This window comes from Rhinoderma darwinii, unplaced genomic scaffold, assembly GCF_050947455.1.
Source record: "Rhinoderma darwinii isolate aRhiDar2 unplaced genomic scaffold, aRhiDar2.hap1 Scaffold_699, whole genome shotgun sequence".
Lineage (NCBI taxonomy): Eukaryota > Metazoa > Chordata > Amphibia > Anura > Rhinodermatidae > Rhinoderma > Rhinoderma darwinii.
Window position 1 is genome coordinate 130,325 of NW_027464259.1, and position 19,517 is coordinate 149,841.

Genomic DNA, 19,517 nt, shown 5'->3' on the forward strand with positions numbered 1-19,517 from the left:
CTGGTGAATGTGTACAAAAGCTGCCTAGAAAACCACCTGATGCCTTCCTCCATGAGAGTGTCTTCGTTGATTTTGCTGTCCAAGGGTAAAGACCCTGGTGAGATCAAGAACTGGAGGCCAATTGCCCTCTTGAATGTTGACAGAAAGATTTTGGCAAAAATTCTGTTTTCTAGATTGGTCTGTCTGTCCCCAGCACTGTTGGCAGGCTCCCAGTTCGGCACAGTAAAAGGGCGGAACATCTCTGGGGCCGTTATCTCCATCAGGGAAATGTTTGAGAGATGTAAAGCTCTTGGGTGTGGGAGATATGTTGTTGCTCTAGACCAGGCTAAAGCCTTCGACAGAGTAGATCAGGATTATCTATGGGCCACTTTGTTAAAGTACGGTGTTCCGGGACAATTTATTGATTGGCTTAAAACTTTGTATTGTGAGGCAGAGAGCTTTCCTTTGATCAATGGCTGGCAGGGAGACAATTTCGGGGTTGAGTCGGGGGTGAGACAGGGTTGCCCGTTGAGGCCACTTCTGTATGTTTTTGCCATAGACCCATTTCTGCGGTTACTGCAGCAGTGTGATTTTCGAGGCGTACCGATCCCGCTTTGCTCACCCCTGAGTGTTGTCGCCTACGCGGATGATGTGACGGTAGTGATATCTGAGCCTAGTGAGGTGCAGATGTTGTCTGCAGCCATCAGAAGCTACTCTGAGGCCTCTGGGTCTCTGGTCAACTTTGAGAAGAGTGAAGCTTTCTGGGTATTGCACAGTGATCCAGACTTTGATCTGCCACAATTTGCGAAAGCCTCCACCGATATTAAGATTCTGGGAATTAAATTTGGGAGGGATGATAATGCCAAACTAAATTGGGAGCAGAAATTGGAAGCCGGAAATGCAAAGGTTCAGCGATGGAGAAATTGGAGGCTGACCTATAGTGAGAGGGTTAAAATGTTGAAGACTTACCTGGTCCCCGTCTTCTTGTATGTTTCTGTCATTTTTCCTTTGCCAGAATCTTTCTCCGCTAGGCTCTTTAGCCTGTTCTTCCAACTTTTTTGGGGGAACAGGTTGAACCCAGTAAAAAGAGGGATTACTTACCTACAGAGGAGAGAGGGTGGGTTGGGTATGTTGAATCCAAGGGTTTTCTTTGACTCCTTGTTTCTTAAAACAAATTTTGGCAACCTGGACGTAAATAACAGTGCCCTGTGGGTAAACAGTATCAGGGATTGGATATTGCCTTTTGCAGAGTCTTGGATACGGGGCGGCAGTCTCAAAAGGGGGCGATTGACACAAGACTTCCTTCCCCAGTATCTGGATTATGGTCTTAGATGTCTGAGGAGATGGGGAATAGACAAGTCCTATATTGAGAGTAAGACCAGGAGAGATCTATATTTCACCGTATGTAGGACTTTCTTTTCTTTACAGCCGGCACTTAAAGATTGCACAACAGCAACCTTACAGGAGAGTCTGAGGTTTCTCAATGGAGCAAGACTCCCGGGTAAACTTTTTGACATTGCATGGCTGTCACTGCATGGGAAACTTTATGTTAAAGGGAATCTAAAATATTTGAGTGTGTCAGATCGGAAGTGTCCCTTGGGTTGTCAACAGGAGGAGACAATGGAGCATTTTATAACCGAGTGCTGGGGAGGACAAAATATATGGCAAGAAATATCCTACAAGTTAAAAATCCCAAGACTACAGTCTCTAAAATACCCAGAAATTATTTATGGAGTACCAGCTAATGTAAATAACATTGACCGGGGGACCTTGTATCTGATAATTAATGTAGTCAAATATTACCAGTGGCATACAAGAACCAGAATGTCCATTTATAACGAGCCATTTCACCATATGTCAGCCGTGGACCTGATCATGTCAGAACTAAGGTGGATCAAATCCCTAGAAATTAGGAAAAATTAGAAAAACACCGCATTATGGAGGAATGTATATATGGAATAATGCTAGTTCTCTGTATAATGCAAACTTGTTGGTTTTTCTCCCTCCTTCCTTTTTAACAGCAATGGACTCTTGTTAAGTTAAAGTTATTTTCTAGTTTTTTTTCATCGTCATGTATGAGTTCTGTTAAATGATCATTTGCTTTGGAATTTTAATGGAATGTTAAATTTGTTTGTTTTTTTACTAATAAAAATCGCCTCCTATATACAAGAATATAACTACTATAATACTGCTCCCTATATACAAGAATATAACTACTATAATACTGCCCCTATATACAAGAATATAACTACTATAATACTGCTCCTTATATACAAGAATATAACTGCTATAATACTGCTCCTATATACAAGAATATAACTACTATAATACTGCCTCCTATATACAAGAATATAACTACTATAATACTGCTCCCTATATACAAGAATATAACTGCTATAATACTGCCCCTATATACAAGAATATAACTACTATAATGCTGCCCCTATATACAAGAATATAACTACTATAATACTGCCCCTATATACAAGAATATAACTACTATAATACTGCCCCTATATACAAGAATATAACTACTATAATACTGCCTCCTATATACAAGATTATAACTACTATAATACTGCTCCCTATATACAAGAATATATCTACTATAATACTGCTCCCTATATACAAGAATATAACTACAATAATACTGCTCCTATATACAAGAATATAACTACTATAATACTGCTCCTATATACAAGAATATAACTACTATAATACTGCCCCTATATACAAGAATAAAACTACTATAATACTGCTCCTATATACAAGAATACAACTACTATAATACTGCCCCTATATACAAGAATATAACTACTATAATACTGCCCCTATATACAAGAATATAACTACTATAATACTGCTCCCTATATACAAGAATATAACTACTATAATACTGCCCCTATATACAAGAATATAACTACTATAATACTGCCCCTATATACAAGAATATAACTACTATAATACTGCTCCTATATATAAGAATATAACTACTATAATACTGCTCCCTATATACAAGAATATAACTACTATAATACTGCTCCCTATATACAAGAATATAACTACTATAATACTGCCCCTATATACAAGAATATAACTACTATAATACTGCCCCTATATACAAGAATATAACTACTATAATACTGCTCCTTATATACAAGAATATAACTGCTATAATACTGCTCCTATATACAAGAATATAACTACTATAATACTGCCTCCTATATACAAGAATATAACTACTATAATACTGCTCCCTATATACAAGAATATAACTACTATAATACTGCCCCTATATACAAGAATATAACTACTATAATACTGCTCCCTATATACAAGAATATAACTACTATAATACTGCCCCTATATACAAGAATATACTACTATAATACTGCTCCCTATATACAAGAATATAACTACTATAATACTGCCCCTATATACAAGAATATAACTACTATAATACTGCTCCTATATACAAGAATATAACTACTATAATACTGCCTCCTATATACAAGAATATAACTACTATAATACTGCTCCCTATATACAAGAATATAATTACTATAATACTGCCCCTATATACAAGAATATAACTACTATAATACTGCTCCTATATACAAGAATATAACTACTATAATACTGCCTCCTATATACAAGAATATAACTACTATAATACTGCCTCCTATATACAAGAATATAACTACTATAATACTGCCCCTATATACAAGAATATAACTACTATAATACTGCTCCCTATATACAAGAATATAACTACTATAATACTGCCCCTATATACAAGAATATAACTACTATAATACTGCCCCCTATATACAAGAATATAACTACTATAATACTGCCTCCTATATACAAGAATATAACTACTATAATACTGCCCCTATATACAAGAATATAACTACTATAATACTGCTCCTATATACAAGAATATAACTACTATAATACTGCCCCTATATACAAGAATATAGCTACTATAATACTGCCCCTATATACAAGAATATAACTACTATAATACTGCCCCCTATATACAAGAATATAACTACTATAATACTACTCCTTATATACAAGAATATAACTACTATAATACTGATCCTATATACAAGAATATAACTGCTATAATACTGCCCCTATATACAAGAATATAACTACTATAATACTGCTCCTGTATACAAGAATATAACTACTATAATACTGCCCATATATACAAGAATATAACTACTATAATACTGCTCCTATATACAAGAATATAACTACTATAATACTGCTCCCTATATACAAGAATATAACTACTATAATACTGCCCCTATATACAAGAATATAACTACTATAATACTGCCCCTATATACAAGAATATAACTACTATAATACTGCCCTATATACAAGAATATAACTACTACAATACTGCCCCTATATACAAGAATATAACTACTATAATACTGCCCCCTATATACAAGAATATAACTACTATAATACTGCTCCTATATACAAGTATATAACTACTATAATACTGCCCCTATATACAAGAATATAACTACTATAATACTGCTCCTATATACAAGAATATAACTACTATAATACTGCCCCCTATGAGTGAAACTATTAACATGGACAGGTATTAGAAGGTTCCTTGTCTCCAAGTCGTTGCTGGATGACATATTTCAGAGTTTGTCTTTATTCTGTCAGGGGTCTCACACTATTATTTATTAATATTCCCGGGGCGCCAATATTCTGGCAATACACCTTGGTGAGCGGGCAGTTGGTTTTTCATGGTTCCCCTGTACACAGGTTGTGGGGATGTTTGGGATTGTGGACTGACATCATTCACGCTGCAAGTCTGTCATTTATGAGGGGGTAACCGCAGTTTTCTTCTCAGGGTTTTATTGGTCCCTCATGGAGTGTAAGGAAGTCTGGACTGTAAGTGTGGAGTAGTCTCTCCGCTGGATCCCATAAATCAGACTCTGTTTTTTGTTGGTGGAGTCCTCGCTACACAGAGTGAGAATTTCACGACAGGACTTGTAAAAATGTAGCAGCCAAAAAATAAAAAAAGATGAGGCCGGTTCTGTGCCAGCGCCGGCGGGCGGAGGCGAGACGACGACTGTGCGTGTTCCAGGGAGTAAATAAGAAGTAAAAAATAACACAACGTGAAGTTCAGGTATCATTACATCTGCGGCAGAGAGAGGGCGCAATTGTGACGGAAAATACGGAAACCTTGTATGCGCAATAGCGATGGTCACGCCACTGCTGCGGTGGCATAACGATGAATATTTGTGACAATCGGGAAGATTTTTTTTAATGCTGTATTCAAGTTTGACGGGAGATTATGAGACCGGACCGGCAGAAACTGCGCCAAATTAATCGCAATGGCGCACGCTGTATGATAAATGTTTTGCATTTTAAAATGCGATGCTCGATTTTGAAATTTTTTTTTCCTTCACGGGCAGCACACAGCTCCTCATATCTCAGCTTCCTGGAACGCTGGGAGTAATTCTTTGACTACCCACGTGTTATTCGCTTCATCTCCCATAATCCTGTTTGAATTGGAATTATCCAGTATACGTATAATGTTACAATTTAGTGCAAGTACCGGGGCGGGGCTGTGACAACCTCTCACACATGATATACAGGCTGGTTGTCAGTAGTAATAGATGAATAGCTGTTACTGTATATAAGATGTGTGGATCTCATGTCTGATCACAGTGTAATTATATTATATATCAGTGATGTCAGTAACGGGGCGGGGCTGTGACAACCTCTCACACATGGTATACAGGCTGGTTGTCAGTAGTAATAGATGAATAGCTGTTACTGTATATAAGATGTGTGGATCTCATGTCTGATCACAATGTAATTATATATCAGTGATGTCAGTAACAGGGGGCGGGGCTGTGACAACCTCTCACACATGATATACAGGCTGGTTGTCAGTAGTAATAGATGAATAGCTGTGACTGTATATAAGATGTGTGGATCTCATGTCTGATCACATGTAATTATATTATATATCAGTGATGTCCGTAACAGGGGGCGGGGCTGTGACAACCTCTCACACATGATATACAGGCTGGTTGTCAGTAGTAATAGATGAATAGCTGTTACTGTATATAAGATGTGTGGATCTCATGTCTGATCACATGTAATTATATTCTATATCAGTGATGTCAGTAACAGGGGGCGGGGCTGTGACAACCTCTCACACATGATATACAGGCTGGTTGTCAGTAGTAATAGATGAATAGCTGTTACTGTATATAAGATGTGTGGATCTCATGTCTGATCACAGTGTAATTATATTATATATCAGTGATGTCAGTAACAGGGGGCGGGGCTGTGACAACCTCTCACACATGATATACAGGCTGGTTGTCAGTAGTAATAGATGAATAGCTGTTACTGTATATAAGATGTGTGGATCTCATGTCTGATCACATGTAATTATATTATATATCAGTGATGTCAGTAACAGGGGTCGGGGCTGTGACAACCTCTCACACATGATATACAGGCTGGTTGTCAGTAGTAATAGATGAATAGCTGTTACTGTATATAAGATGTGTGGATCTCATGTCTGATCACATGTAATTATATTATATATCAGGATGTCAGTAACAGGGGGCGGGGCTGTGACAACCTCTCACACATGATATACAGGCTGGTTGTCAGTAGTAATAGATGAATAGCTGTGACTGTATATAAGATGTGTGGATCTCATGTCTGATCACAATGTAATTATATATCAGTGATGTCAGTAACAGGGGGCGGGGCTGTGACAACCTCTCACACATGATATACAGGCTGGTTGTCAGTAGTAATAGATGAATAGCTGTGACTGTATATAAGATGTGTGGATCTCATGTCTGATCACATGTAATTATATTATATATCAGTGATGTCAGTAACAGGGGGTGGGGCTGTGACAACCTCTCACACATGATATACAGGCTGGTGGTCAGTAGTAATAGATGAATAGCTGTTACTGTATATAAGATGTGTGGATCTCATGTCTGATCACATGTAATTATATTATATATCAGTGATGTCAGTAACAGGGGGCGGGGCTGTGACAACCTCTCACACATGATATACAGGCTGGTTGTCAGTAGTAATAGATGAATAGCTGTTACTGTATATAAGATGTGTGGATCTCATGTCTGATCACATGTAATTATATTCTATATCAGTGATGTCAGTAACAGGGGGCGGGGCTGTGACAACCTCTCACACATGATATACAGGCTGGTTGTCAGTAGTAATAGATGAATAGCTGTTACTGTATATAAGATGTGTGGATCTCATGTCTGATCACAGTGTAATTATATTATATATCAGTGATGTCAGTAACAGGGGGCGGGGCTGTGACAACCTCTCACACATGATATACAGGCTGGTTGTCAGTAGTAATAGATGAATAGCTGTTACTGTATATAAGATGTGTGGATCTCATGTCTGATCACATGTAATTATATTATATATCAGTGATGTCAGTAACAGGGGTCGGGGCTGTGACAACCTCTCACACATGATATACAGGCTGGTTGTCAGTAGTAATAGATGAATAGCTGTTACTGTATATAAGATGTGTGGATCTCATGTCTGATCACATGTAATTATATTATATATCAGGATGTCAGTAACAGGGGGCGGGGCTGTGACAACCTCTCACACATGATATACAGGCTGGTTGTCAGTAGTAATAGATGAATAGCTGTGACTGTATATAAGATGTGTGGATCTCATGTCTGATCACAATGTAATTATATATCAGTGATGTCAGTAACAGGGGGCGGGGCTGTGACAACCTCTCACACATGATATACAGGCTGGTTGTCAGTAGTAATAGATGAATAGCTGTGACTGTATATAAGATGTGTGGATCTCATGTCTGATCACATGTAATTATATTATATATCAGTGATGTCAGTAACAGGGGGTGGGGCTGTGACAACCTCTCACACATGATATACAGGCTGGTGGTCAGTAGTAATAGATGAATAGCTGTTACTGTATATAAGATGTGTGGATCTCATGTCTGATCACATGTAATTATATTATATATCAGTGATGTCAGTAACAGGGGGCGGGGCTGTGACAACCTCTCACACATGATATACAGGCTGGTTGTCAGTAGTAATAGATGAATAGCTGTTACTGTATATAAGATGTGTGGATCTCATGTCTGATCACATGTAATTATATTCTATATCAGTGATGTCAGTAACAGGGGGCGGGGCTGTGACAACCTCTCACACATGATATACAGGCTGGTTGTCAGTAGTAATAGATGAATAGCTGTGACTGTATATAAGATGTGTGGATCTCATGTCTGATCACATGTAATTATATTATATATCAGTGATGTCAGTAACAGGGGGCGGAGCTGTGACAACCTCTCACACATGATATACAGGCTGGTTGTCAGTAGTAATAGATGAATAGCTGTTACTGTATATAAGATGTGTGGATCTCATGTCTGATCACAGTGTAATTATATTATATATCAGTGATGTCAGTAACAGGGGGCGGGGCTGTGACAACCTCTCACACACATGATATACAGGCTGGTGGTCAGTAGTAATAGATGAATAGCTGTGACTGTATATAAGATGTGTGGATCTCATGTCTGATCACAATGTAATTATATTATATATCAGTGATGTCAGTAACAGGGGGCGGGGCTGTGACAACCTCTCACACATGATATACAGGCTGGTTGTCAGTAGTTATAGATGAATAGCTGTTACTGTATATAAGATGTGTGGATCTCATGTCTGATCACAATGTAATTATATTATATATCAGTGATGTCAGTAACAGGGGGCGGGGCTGTGACAACCTCTCACACATGATATACAGGCTGGTTGTCAGTAACAGGGGGTGGGGCTGTGACAACCTCTCACACATGGTATACAGGCTGGTTGTCAGTAGTAATAGATGAATAGCTGTGACTGTATATAAGATGTGTGGATCTCATGTCTGATCACAATGTAATTATATTATATATCAGTGATGTCAGTAACAGGGGGCGGGGATGTGACAACCTCTCACACATGATATACGGGCTGGTTGTCAGTAACAGGGGGTGGGGCTGTGACAACCTTAAAGTCACTTATTCACCATCACCAAGCGGTGTATAGAATAATGTCAGATTAAGTGCGCCTCCATCTTTGAACATGATAACGTTGAGCAAGATTTATCTTGTACTGATTTTGTCTTATACTCCAGTCACATCCAAAGCTGCATTCCTAATTCTGTTGCTTTCCTGCTTGCTCTCAGGCTGCTAGATTTCTTATCTCCTGCTGTAGCAATTTCTGTGCAGCGCATGTTCTACTGTGGTGAATTATGGGAGATTACGGGGTTTAAGCCCTGCGCTATACACAGAAGTCTAAATTACTTCTTTTACAATGCAATACATGACTGTTCAGTGTGTTATAGTATCTGACCTAAGTTGTGAGAAGCCAAGGGGCAACCATTAGAATTGTAAATGCAGCTCTGGATATAACCAGAGGAGATGACGTGATGTAACATGAGATTGATACAGATTTTGTCTTGGGCAGACCCTAACGTGTCTCTCCTTCTTCTCCTTGACCAGGTCAGTGGAACATCTTCAGGCCTCAACCTCCTGACCTGAACATGACAGAGATCGCTGAGCTACAGACAGGGGCATTGTAGTGAGAACCCAAATCTCCATCAATGCCAAACAGCCCAAATAAAAAGAGACGCAAAAAAAAAAAACTTTCATGCCAAAAATATCACCCAACCTGATCTGCAAGGTGGTCGGACCTCGGGGAGAGGACTTCAGCTCCGGGAAATTCTGTATCTGTCCTGGATTAACCTGATGAGAGAGCAAATAAGTCAAGTCCGCTTCTCTGCGAGGAAGAGGATGGTTTTAGCGGAAACAACCTCCTGCCACCATTACCCCCACTCTGGGTCTGCCCCTTTTTGGGGGGTGAGGGAGGGGAACCATTGCTTCTATCGATTTCCTGCTGAGCTGGAACTTGGATAATTTTATGCTTTACCCCCTTTCTGTTCAATTACGGACTCTTGAGATTCAAAAATATCCTGGCCCCCGTGAAACACAAGCAACTACAAAAAATATGCGACTACTTCCGATACTACATGTCCAGCTTATAGAATCAACATTATCCGACTCAGATCCCTTTCAGAAAGAACTTACATCACTGATCCTCCACTAGAGAGGATTCTATTTGCTTTTTCTTAGCTCTGAGCTCACATCTCCCCAAAGTCCCTGCTGGTTCAGTGTCTGGTTCAATCTACTTATCTTGTTGAGTAACAGTCTAAATATGCCGTATGTATCTTGTATTGATCCCTAGTTACGTCTTGTCGTATCCTACGGCAGAGCTGCACAGAGGATTCTTCGTAGCTCTCATCTGCCTGTAGCTCCAGCTAGTTCAGTGTCTGTAGAGAAGAGATCATTGCTTGCTTTTTGGCTTTGTTGGGAGGTGTATCTTTATCTACTGTACAGTGCTGGATACAAACAGTACATCAACCACCATGCACCATGGCAGACCATGCTCTGTACGGACACTGAACCAGCAGGGACAGCAGTGAGACGTGAGCTCTGGATATATGAGATAATGTAATGCAAAATCAAAACGGATAAGTAAAGCAAATACATTGTATAAGGATTGTATCATGGTGGAGACGGGATGTACATGGTGGAGACGGGGCACCAGAGCAAAACGTAAAATGACACCCCCTTCCTGGCACTGATTTATCTGCCATATCTCCACATATTGGGGTAGGAGGTCTCCGCTCAGTTTACCCTAAGATATTTACAGTAAGGGTCACTGGTGTCGTTTGGACTACATGTAAGGTGGAATTATAATGGTTTTCTTTCTTAAACGTAATCACGAGAAGGGTCAAGGACATTGCCGAGGATGGATGTCAATTTGTTAAGCAGTACATAGACAGAGGCCAACATTTCCGATTTTTAAGAGGTTGACCTGACCCCTTCGTTCAACGCCATCTGATATTGGCATCTATCTTCGGCAGCACGCATATAGTCCTTGACCTTTCTGTCTTGGTTCTTGTGACTGTTACCAGCTGATCCGGTCCTAGAATCCCGGCTTAATGGCCACATGGTATTCGCCTGTTGATCGATGCCCGAAACAGTGTGGTGCTCATTCTACTTACCACCATATACACCATCTAATATTAGATGTCCTACTCCGTAGAGCAGCTGTGTGATTTGAAGTCAAGATGTAAAGTTTTTTAGATCTCCTAAAAAAAAAATTATTGCTTGAACTGGAGAGAAGCCTTTCATGCCTATTTGATACAAATAACTGGTATGTTGAAATGATACATAGAAGTCGCAACATTGTAACTGCTTAGCCATGTCCCATTGATGGTCAGAAATGGTGCAGTCTATAGAAAAACATTTGGCTCATGCTTCGGGTGCCGTATTTTCTGCCGTAGACAGCCCGATACATGAGTGTCCATGGAAGGATTTGGGAATTTCTCGTCTATGTTCCCATCATGCGTCCTTCCTGGATGTGCAGTATTGGTCGGTTGAGGATTCCCAGCACTAGGAGAGCGTCTATCGAGCTCAGATGTATATGTATCGTAAACATTATCTACTGTATTATACTCGTGGAGGGAGGTGAAGTCCTGAGGAAGTCCTGAGGTGGTGAAGTCCTGAGGGAGGGGTGGAGGTTCTTGCAGGCAAGTTTAGGAGAGGTCTACAGTGGACTGTCAGTCTTAGAAGATCTTACCTAGCTGACCTTGACAGAGCACATCTATTTATTTTGATATATATTTCTGTCCGGAAAAAAAAAAAAAGATCTAATTAAAATATTTTCGGAATTTTTTTTTTTTTTCTTGTTTATGAATTTTATGTTTGTCTATAAAATTTATAATAAAGTATTAATCTATTCTATGCGCAGTCTGCACTTTTCTTTTGACCATTTACAAGTATATCAGGGAGGAAAAGGTAGGGGAGGCAATGATTGTGTCTCTCCTGCAATAAGAAAATCCCTACTGAAAAAATAATCAATAAAAAATGTAATAAAAAAAAAAAAAAGCTCTAGAACTGGACCCCCTGGGCTCCCCTGGCCCCAGATCATGGTGTTCAAGCAATTATCCTCTCTGAAACCAAATGAATACTGTATGATCTGGACCACGATGGGTTGTCTTAGCACAGACATTGAGGGCATGTGATATGCCACCAATGTCCAATCGACAGGGCGGGGTGCAACCACTGTAACCCCCGACAATTCCAAGAACTAAATGGCAGCCATGCTACGACAGCGCTCGGCTCTTCCATGGGGGCCACTTGGTGGGCATCTTCTATTAAGGGCTGACCAGAACCACTGACATCTCGTTCTAAAATTAGCGGTGATTACAGTGGTCGGTGCTTTGTTTTTGTATCATTTTATTATGTTTTTTTTTAGCTTTTTCTGTGTACACCGGGGGGTGGTGATTATCTAATTATCATCGGAGGGCAGGATTACAATGGAAGGGCACACCTCTACTATAAAACTAAAGGCAAACCACACAAGATCACACCATGGACAATAGGTGATAGGTACAGCTCAATCTCCCTCCTCCCCCTCCTGGCACGTCACAGAGCATGCCCACTACACTTTACCGTAGAGGTCAATGATCATTTTCTGAATGAGTTTTTTTTTTTATTGTCCAGGTGCCATATACAGCTCAGACAAGATGGCCGCCCCGTAATAATGTACAGCGAAAAGGAATAAAATAAAATATACAATTAGAAAATAAAACCATGAGAAAGAAAAATAAAAGTATAGATTTTGTATTCGTGAAATCAAATAAAATATATGGTGATACATCCCCTTTAAAGAGGCTCTGTCACCAGATTTTGCAACCCCTATCTGCTATCGCAGCAGATCGGCGCTGCAATGTAGATTACGGTAACGTTTTTATTTTTAAAAAACGAGCATTTTTGGCCAAGTTATGGCCATTTTTGTATTTATGTAAATGAGGCTTGCAAAAGTACAAGTGGGCGTGTTTACAGTAAAAGTCCAAGTGGGCGTGTATTATGTGCGTACATCGGGGCGTTTTTACTACTTTTACTAGCTGGGCGTTCTGACGAGAAGTATCATCCACTTCTCTTCACAACGCCCAGCTTCTGACAGTGCAGATCTGTGACGTCACTCACAGGTCCTGCATCGTGTCGGCCACATCGGCACCAGAGGCTACAGTTGATTCTGCAGCAGCATCAGCGTTTGCAGGTAAGTAGCTACATTGACTTACCTGCAAACGCCGATGCTGCTGCAGAATCAACTGTAGCCTCTGGTGCCGATGTGTCCTCGCTCGTCCGACACGATGCAGGACCTGTGAGTGACGACACAGCGTGATCTCTGGAGAACACGCTGTGTCTGCACTGCCAGAAGCTGGGCGTTGTGAAGAGAAGTGGATGATACTTCTCATCAGAACGCCCAGCTAGTAAAAGTAGTAAACGCCCCGATGTACGCACATAATACACGCCCAGTTGGACTTTTACTTTTCAACACGCCCAGTTGTACTTTTGCAAGCCTCATTTGCATAAATACAAAAATGGTCATAACTTGGCCAAAAATGCTCATTTTTTAAAAATAAAAACGTTACTGTAATCTACATTGCAGCGCCGATCTGCTGAATAGCAGATAGGGGTTGCAAAATCTGGTGACAGAGCCTCTTTAAGGACAGTCTTTCCCCCTCAGGCTTCCATATGACCAGGGTTTCTCCAGAGTCTTTCCTTCTTCTCGGGTCTCGGTCTCTCGATGACGTCTTCTGTGATAGTATTCATGCATCTTCTTACTCTTTGACGGTCAACTCTTCCGGGCGGAATTGCCTTCTTCTAATGACCTAGGTCTTCTCCTAATATGTCCAGAATAAGGTAAAGCTTCAGTCTGGTCCTTGGTGCATTAATTGGAGGGTTCTACTTCATTTGGTCAAGGATCCTCTTGCTTGGTTTCTCTCCAGAGGGTTTTCAAAAGTTGTTGCTAACACCAAAGTTCAAAGATATCAATACTTTTCCTTATTGTCCGTCCTTCACATCTATAACTGGAGATGAGACCTATTCTGTCCAAGGGAACCTCTGGTGTTGAAAGTCCTATGACCCGTGGCTGCTACAAAACCAGGTCTTGATTCCTGTATTTCTGTTCTAGGTGGCAGCACTGCTCTCCGAGCCACCAGGCAGCTCCCTTATCCAGTGTCAAGTTTTACCCTGATAGGTACCGAGTTTCTTGTTCCAGAACTTTTGAGCTCCACCCTCTGACTTCCTTTACAGGTTTTCGTTCTTACATTTCCTATTTTCCAGTTTTTTGTATTTGCCTCTTGTTTTGCCGGAGTCACCAAACTGTTGGGACCTTCAGGATGGCTTCAACTGTTGAGCTCGGGATATCCTTCCAGACCTTGAGAAGGTTTTGAGAAGAGCGACCAGATATACTCCGATGGGAATCTGGACACCTGATATAAGATAATACTTCCCGACCTCTGAACGTGTCCACCAGTTGGGGCACAAAAGACCCCAACCTATCACCCAAAACCTGAAGAAGATTCTGGTCTTGGGGACGGCATTGCCTTTGGATGAGGTCCCATTTAAAGGAAGCACAAATCCTGGAAATCCTGACCAGGTGCCCTCAGCGAGTGGAGTAGAGATATCAGATTCCCACCTCAACAAGCCAGGGCCAGACATATACCTGGTCAGTAGCACAGGGGCCCAGAGGTGACCGGTAGGGGCCTGCTCAACAAGAGATTTTATAATAAGTCTCTTGTTTCTCTCCCCACAACCCCCCGACTCACACTCTCATAGATTATACAGACCCTGCGTCATCCCAGTCAGCCAATCACAGCACAGCTATGATTGTCCGAGCTGATTTTATAATAAGTCTCTTGTTTCTCTCCCCACAACCCCCCGACTCACACTCTCATAGATTATACAGACCCTGCGTCATCCCAGTCAGCCAATCACAGCACAGCTATGATTGTCCGAGCTGCTCTGTGATTGGCTGATAGCTAATGATGCAGCCCCCCATGAAGCCACAGATGGAGGAGCAAAAGGAAGGAGTCCCGCAACCTTCAGCACATGGCGTTAACCCTTTTACTGCCCTAGACCACAAGTGATGTCATAATTAACACCTTCATTGCCCTAGATCACGAGATGTCCTAATTAACCCCTTCACTGCCCTAGATCACTAGAGATATTATAATTAACCCCTTCACTGCCCTAGACCACCAGAGATGTTATAATTAACCTCTTCACTACCCTAGACCACCAGAGATGTTAATATTAACCCCTTCACTGCCCTAGACCACCAGAGATGTTAATATTAACCCGTTCACTGTCCTAGACCACCAGAGAGGTCATAATTAAGCCCTTTACTGCCTTAGACCACCATGGATGTTATCATTAACCCCTTTACTGCCGTCAATGACAAAAGATATTAACCCATTCACTACACTAGCTCACTAAGAATACTGTTGTTAACCCCTTCATTGTCCTAGTTAACTGGGAATATATCTATGAACCCCTTCACTGCCCTAAATAACAAGGAATGTTACATTAACCGCTTCACTACTGGGAGCAAAAAAAAACCTGACTGCCCGAGATCACTAATGATGTTACCATTATGCCCCTTGCTAACCTAGACCACCAGGGATCTGACCTATCACTGCAGGAGAAATGAAAGCAAAACTTCCAGTCAGTCCCACCAAAAAAATTACTATACATAGAAAATTTAGTAAATTTACCTGCTGCCCCGCTCTTGAATGATCCGCTCCGTCCGAGTTTCAGTCTTCACTATGGAGCGCTTCTTTGGAAGTCTGAGACAAGGCCCCATCTCCTCTGATGGACGAGCGCTGCTAGACAGCAAAATATCTGTGTATGTATGTATGTATGTATGTATGTATGTATGTATGTGTGCATGTATGTGTGCATGTATGTATGTATGTATGTATGTGTGCATGTATGTATGTATGTATGTGTGCATGTATGTATGTATGTATGTGTGCATGTATGTATGTATGTATGTATGTGTGCATGTATGTATGTATGTGTGCATGTATGTATGTATGTATGTATGTATGTATGTGTGCATGTATGTATGTGTGTATGTATGTATCTATTTATGTATATATGTATGTATCTCTGTATGTATATATATCTATGTATGTGTGTATGTATGTATATATGTATGTATCAGTGGCGTAACTACTGCTACGGGGCCCGCGGCATGAAGGGGCCCATGTCGCCCGCCGGCACGGGCCCCCATCATGGCTGGAGGCTCCGGTAGCTGCCGCTATGGCTGCTACAGCGGGACGCCACTGAACACTACGGCAGAGCAGGGAGGTATCTCCCCGCTCTGCCATTAAACAAAAGACATGTATCCCCTCTCCACAGGACATGTATCCCCCCCCTCTCCACAGGATATCCACAGGACATGTATCCCCTCTCCACAGGACATGTATCCCCCTCTCCACAGGACATGTATCTCCTCTCCACAGGATCTCCACAGGACAGGGGATACATGTGTGATCGCTGGCATTGATAGGGAGAACGGAGGACTGAAAGTCCCCTGAAGTTCTCCATCACAAACCTCTGACTTCCGGGGTCTGTGTCGGCTTCTCCGTAGAAATGAATGGAGCGCCGGTCGTGCTTGTGCGCATGCGTGACCAGCGCTCCTTTCATTTTTATTGAGCTGCGCAGACGCCGGAAGTCAGAGGTTAGTCATGGAGAACTTCAGGGAACTTTCAGTCCCCCGTTCTCCCTATCGCTGCCAGCGATCACACATGTATCCCCTGTCCTGTGGAGATCCTGTGGAGAGGGGATACATGCCTTTTGTAGGACACACTGTAGGTCAGATTTTTTTGGGGGGTTGGGGCAGCATGGCGTTACCTATGGGGGGGGGCTGTATGGCGTTACCTACAGGGGGGGCTGTATGGCGTTACCTACAGGGGGGTCTGTATGGCGTTACCTACAGGGGGGCTGTATAGCGTTACCTACTGGGGGACTGTATAGCGTTACCTACAGGGGGGTCTGTATAGCGTTACCTACAGGGGGGCTGTATAGCGTTACCTACTGGGGGGCTGTATAGCGTTACCTACAGGGGGGGCTGTATAGCGTTACCTACAGGGGGGGCTGTATAGCGTTACCTACAGGGGGGCTGTATAGCGTTACCTACAGGGGGGCTGTATAGCGTTACCTACAGGGGGGGCTGTATGGCGTTCTCTACAGAGGGGGCTGTATGGCGCTATTTACAGAGGGGGCTGTATGGAGTTCTCTACAGGGGGGCTGTATGGCGTTACCTACAGGGGGGCTGTATGGCGTTATCTACAGGGGAGGGCTGTAAAAAAGGCACTATCTACAAGGGGGGGTTGTGTGACACCCAGGGGAGGGGGGGCCCCAGTCAAAAGTTTGCTATGGGGTCCAGTCTTTCCTAGTTACACCCCTGGTATGTATCTATGTATGTATGTATGTATGTCTGTATGTATATATGTATGTATGTATGTATGTATGTATGTATCTATGTATGTATCTATGTATGTATCTATGTATGTATGTCTGTATGTATATATGTATGTATGTATCTATGTATGTATGTCTGTATGTATATATGTATGTATGTATCTATGTATGTATCTATCTATGTATGTATGTCTGTATGTATGTATGTATCTATGTATGTATCTATGTTGCTCTTAATATATGTCCGGTCAGGGGAGGATTTTTACTTTTTAATGGGGTTTTCTTAATGGAGTTTTTTGGTTCTGTGTCAATAACCAGCAACTTTCTAACATACTTTGTGTTTCAACTTTTCAGACCTAATACTTCTCACAGCTGAGGGTTTGTTACAATTGTATCCAGTCTAGACAATCCTCTGGGAGCTAAACACATTAGCAGAACACATCTTTATCTTGTTCTAAAATTTTGTTACAATGTATCAGTGCAGGTAAAATGTATCAGTCCGGAGTCCAGGCTGTTTAGCTCACAGAGGATTGTCTAGACTGGATACAATTGTAACAAACCCTACTGTGAGAAGTATTAGGTCTGTACTTCTTTTTACCCTTTGTATGTATAAGATAGCATCCATTCACTGACAGCAACGTGAAGTACCCTCTAAGAATATATTGTAAATGACAGAGGTGCACAAGGGGAGCAACACGAGGAAATGTAATCCCCTTTCACTCCCCCCTTAGGACTTCAGACTGATACATTTCACCTGCACTGAAACATTGTAACAAATTATCAGGACAGGAGAGAGATTTGTGCAGCAGAGTATTGTCTAAACTGGATACAATTGTATCAAACTGTCAACCGTGACCAGTATTAGGCTATAGATTTAAGCAACTGTCCTTATTCACTGACAGCAAGCAGAAATCTTGGAAACGATGAGGAATTAAAACACAAAGCATATGAGAAAGTGGCAGAACGTTTTTATTATACAGTGATTAAACTTTATAATGGACACCGGCCCTTTAAAACATCATGATAAGCTATATACAGGGGACCCTTTACTGACGTTGGACATGATTTACTGACACAATACAGTTTGCTCAATACAAAACCTTCTTTAAGTAATCCAGCCCGTCCTGAAAACACGTTCTTCTAGACTAATCATCCTGTTGATTTTAGGAGAAGCCGTATACCAGCCAGTCCTAATAAATTCCTTTTACGTGAAAACAGATGCCGGCAGCCCACACCAGTAGCCAACCTCATGCCGTTAACTCTGGAGACCTCGCTCAGCTCGAGGCCACGTGTGAGACACCGCCACATTTATACGTTTATTTTACCTGCGCGCAGCACAAGCCCCTGGTGCCAATGAAACCCAAACCGTGTCATCTATAACGTCTCCGCATAGTCGCCCTGATCGCCGGCGTGCAACCAGCAAAGATTATTCCTCAGCCCATGAAATATATTTATATATAGTGACAACGACATAAAGAAAAGACCGTCAGCCGCCTCTTCCGTGTAAAAGTGATAAAAAGTATTCACACCCCCTGCCTGGGACTTTTATAAAAATAACATCATGCGTAAGTATTCACCCCCTACACACCTAGCGGTGCCCATACACCTAGCGGTAGTGTCCTGGGCAGCCCAAAAAACACCACGTGTCTCACCTGTACAAGCCGTACCTGTAAACCGCACGAGACGCCGCGCTGCCGCCAGGTGCACGGACGCCCAAAAATAGTCAAAAATCTAGATCACGAATGTGATTGAGTGATTTATACTGTAGTAGAAATTCACCTGTATCTGGAAGGTCCAAGGACCATAAAGGTAAGGCCACGCGGAGCGGCACCATGTGCAACGCGACGATTGAATGCCCTCTTAATGGCCGTGCATTAATGCAGGTAAAACGTTCCTTTATCTGAAAAATCGGCGCGGTTATTGGACGCGTCTTGACCGTGTCAGGGCCGCTCCATGTGGCCTTACCCTAAAGATAACTGCGGTGTACGCAGAAAGGGTGCGGGGTATAACAAAGATTAAATTCGGCCCGCATTATGGTGGCATGTTTTTTCCATCCGGGACAGAAGGGCTCTGTGTTTTTTTGCCCCTTTTT

The 19,517-nt window shown here is 41.7% G+C and overlaps 1 protein-coding gene across 2 annotated transcripts in view; it reads left to right on the forward strand.

Moving 5' to 3' along the window:
• CHRDL2 (chordin like 2) overlaps positions 1-11,771 on the forward strand; it is a 141,417-nt gene extending 129,646 nt beyond the window's left edge. For both annotated transcript variants that reach the window (XM_075849166.1, XM_075849165.1), the window contains exon 11: positions 9,581-11,771. In XM_075849166.1, coding sequence (XP_075705281.1) covers positions 9,581-9,660 — 80 coding nt within the window. In that variant the 3' untranslated portion in view covers positions 9,661-11,771. The remainder of the gene's footprint in view (positions 1-9,580) is intronic.
• Positions 11,772-19,517: the final 7,746 nt, after the last annotated feature.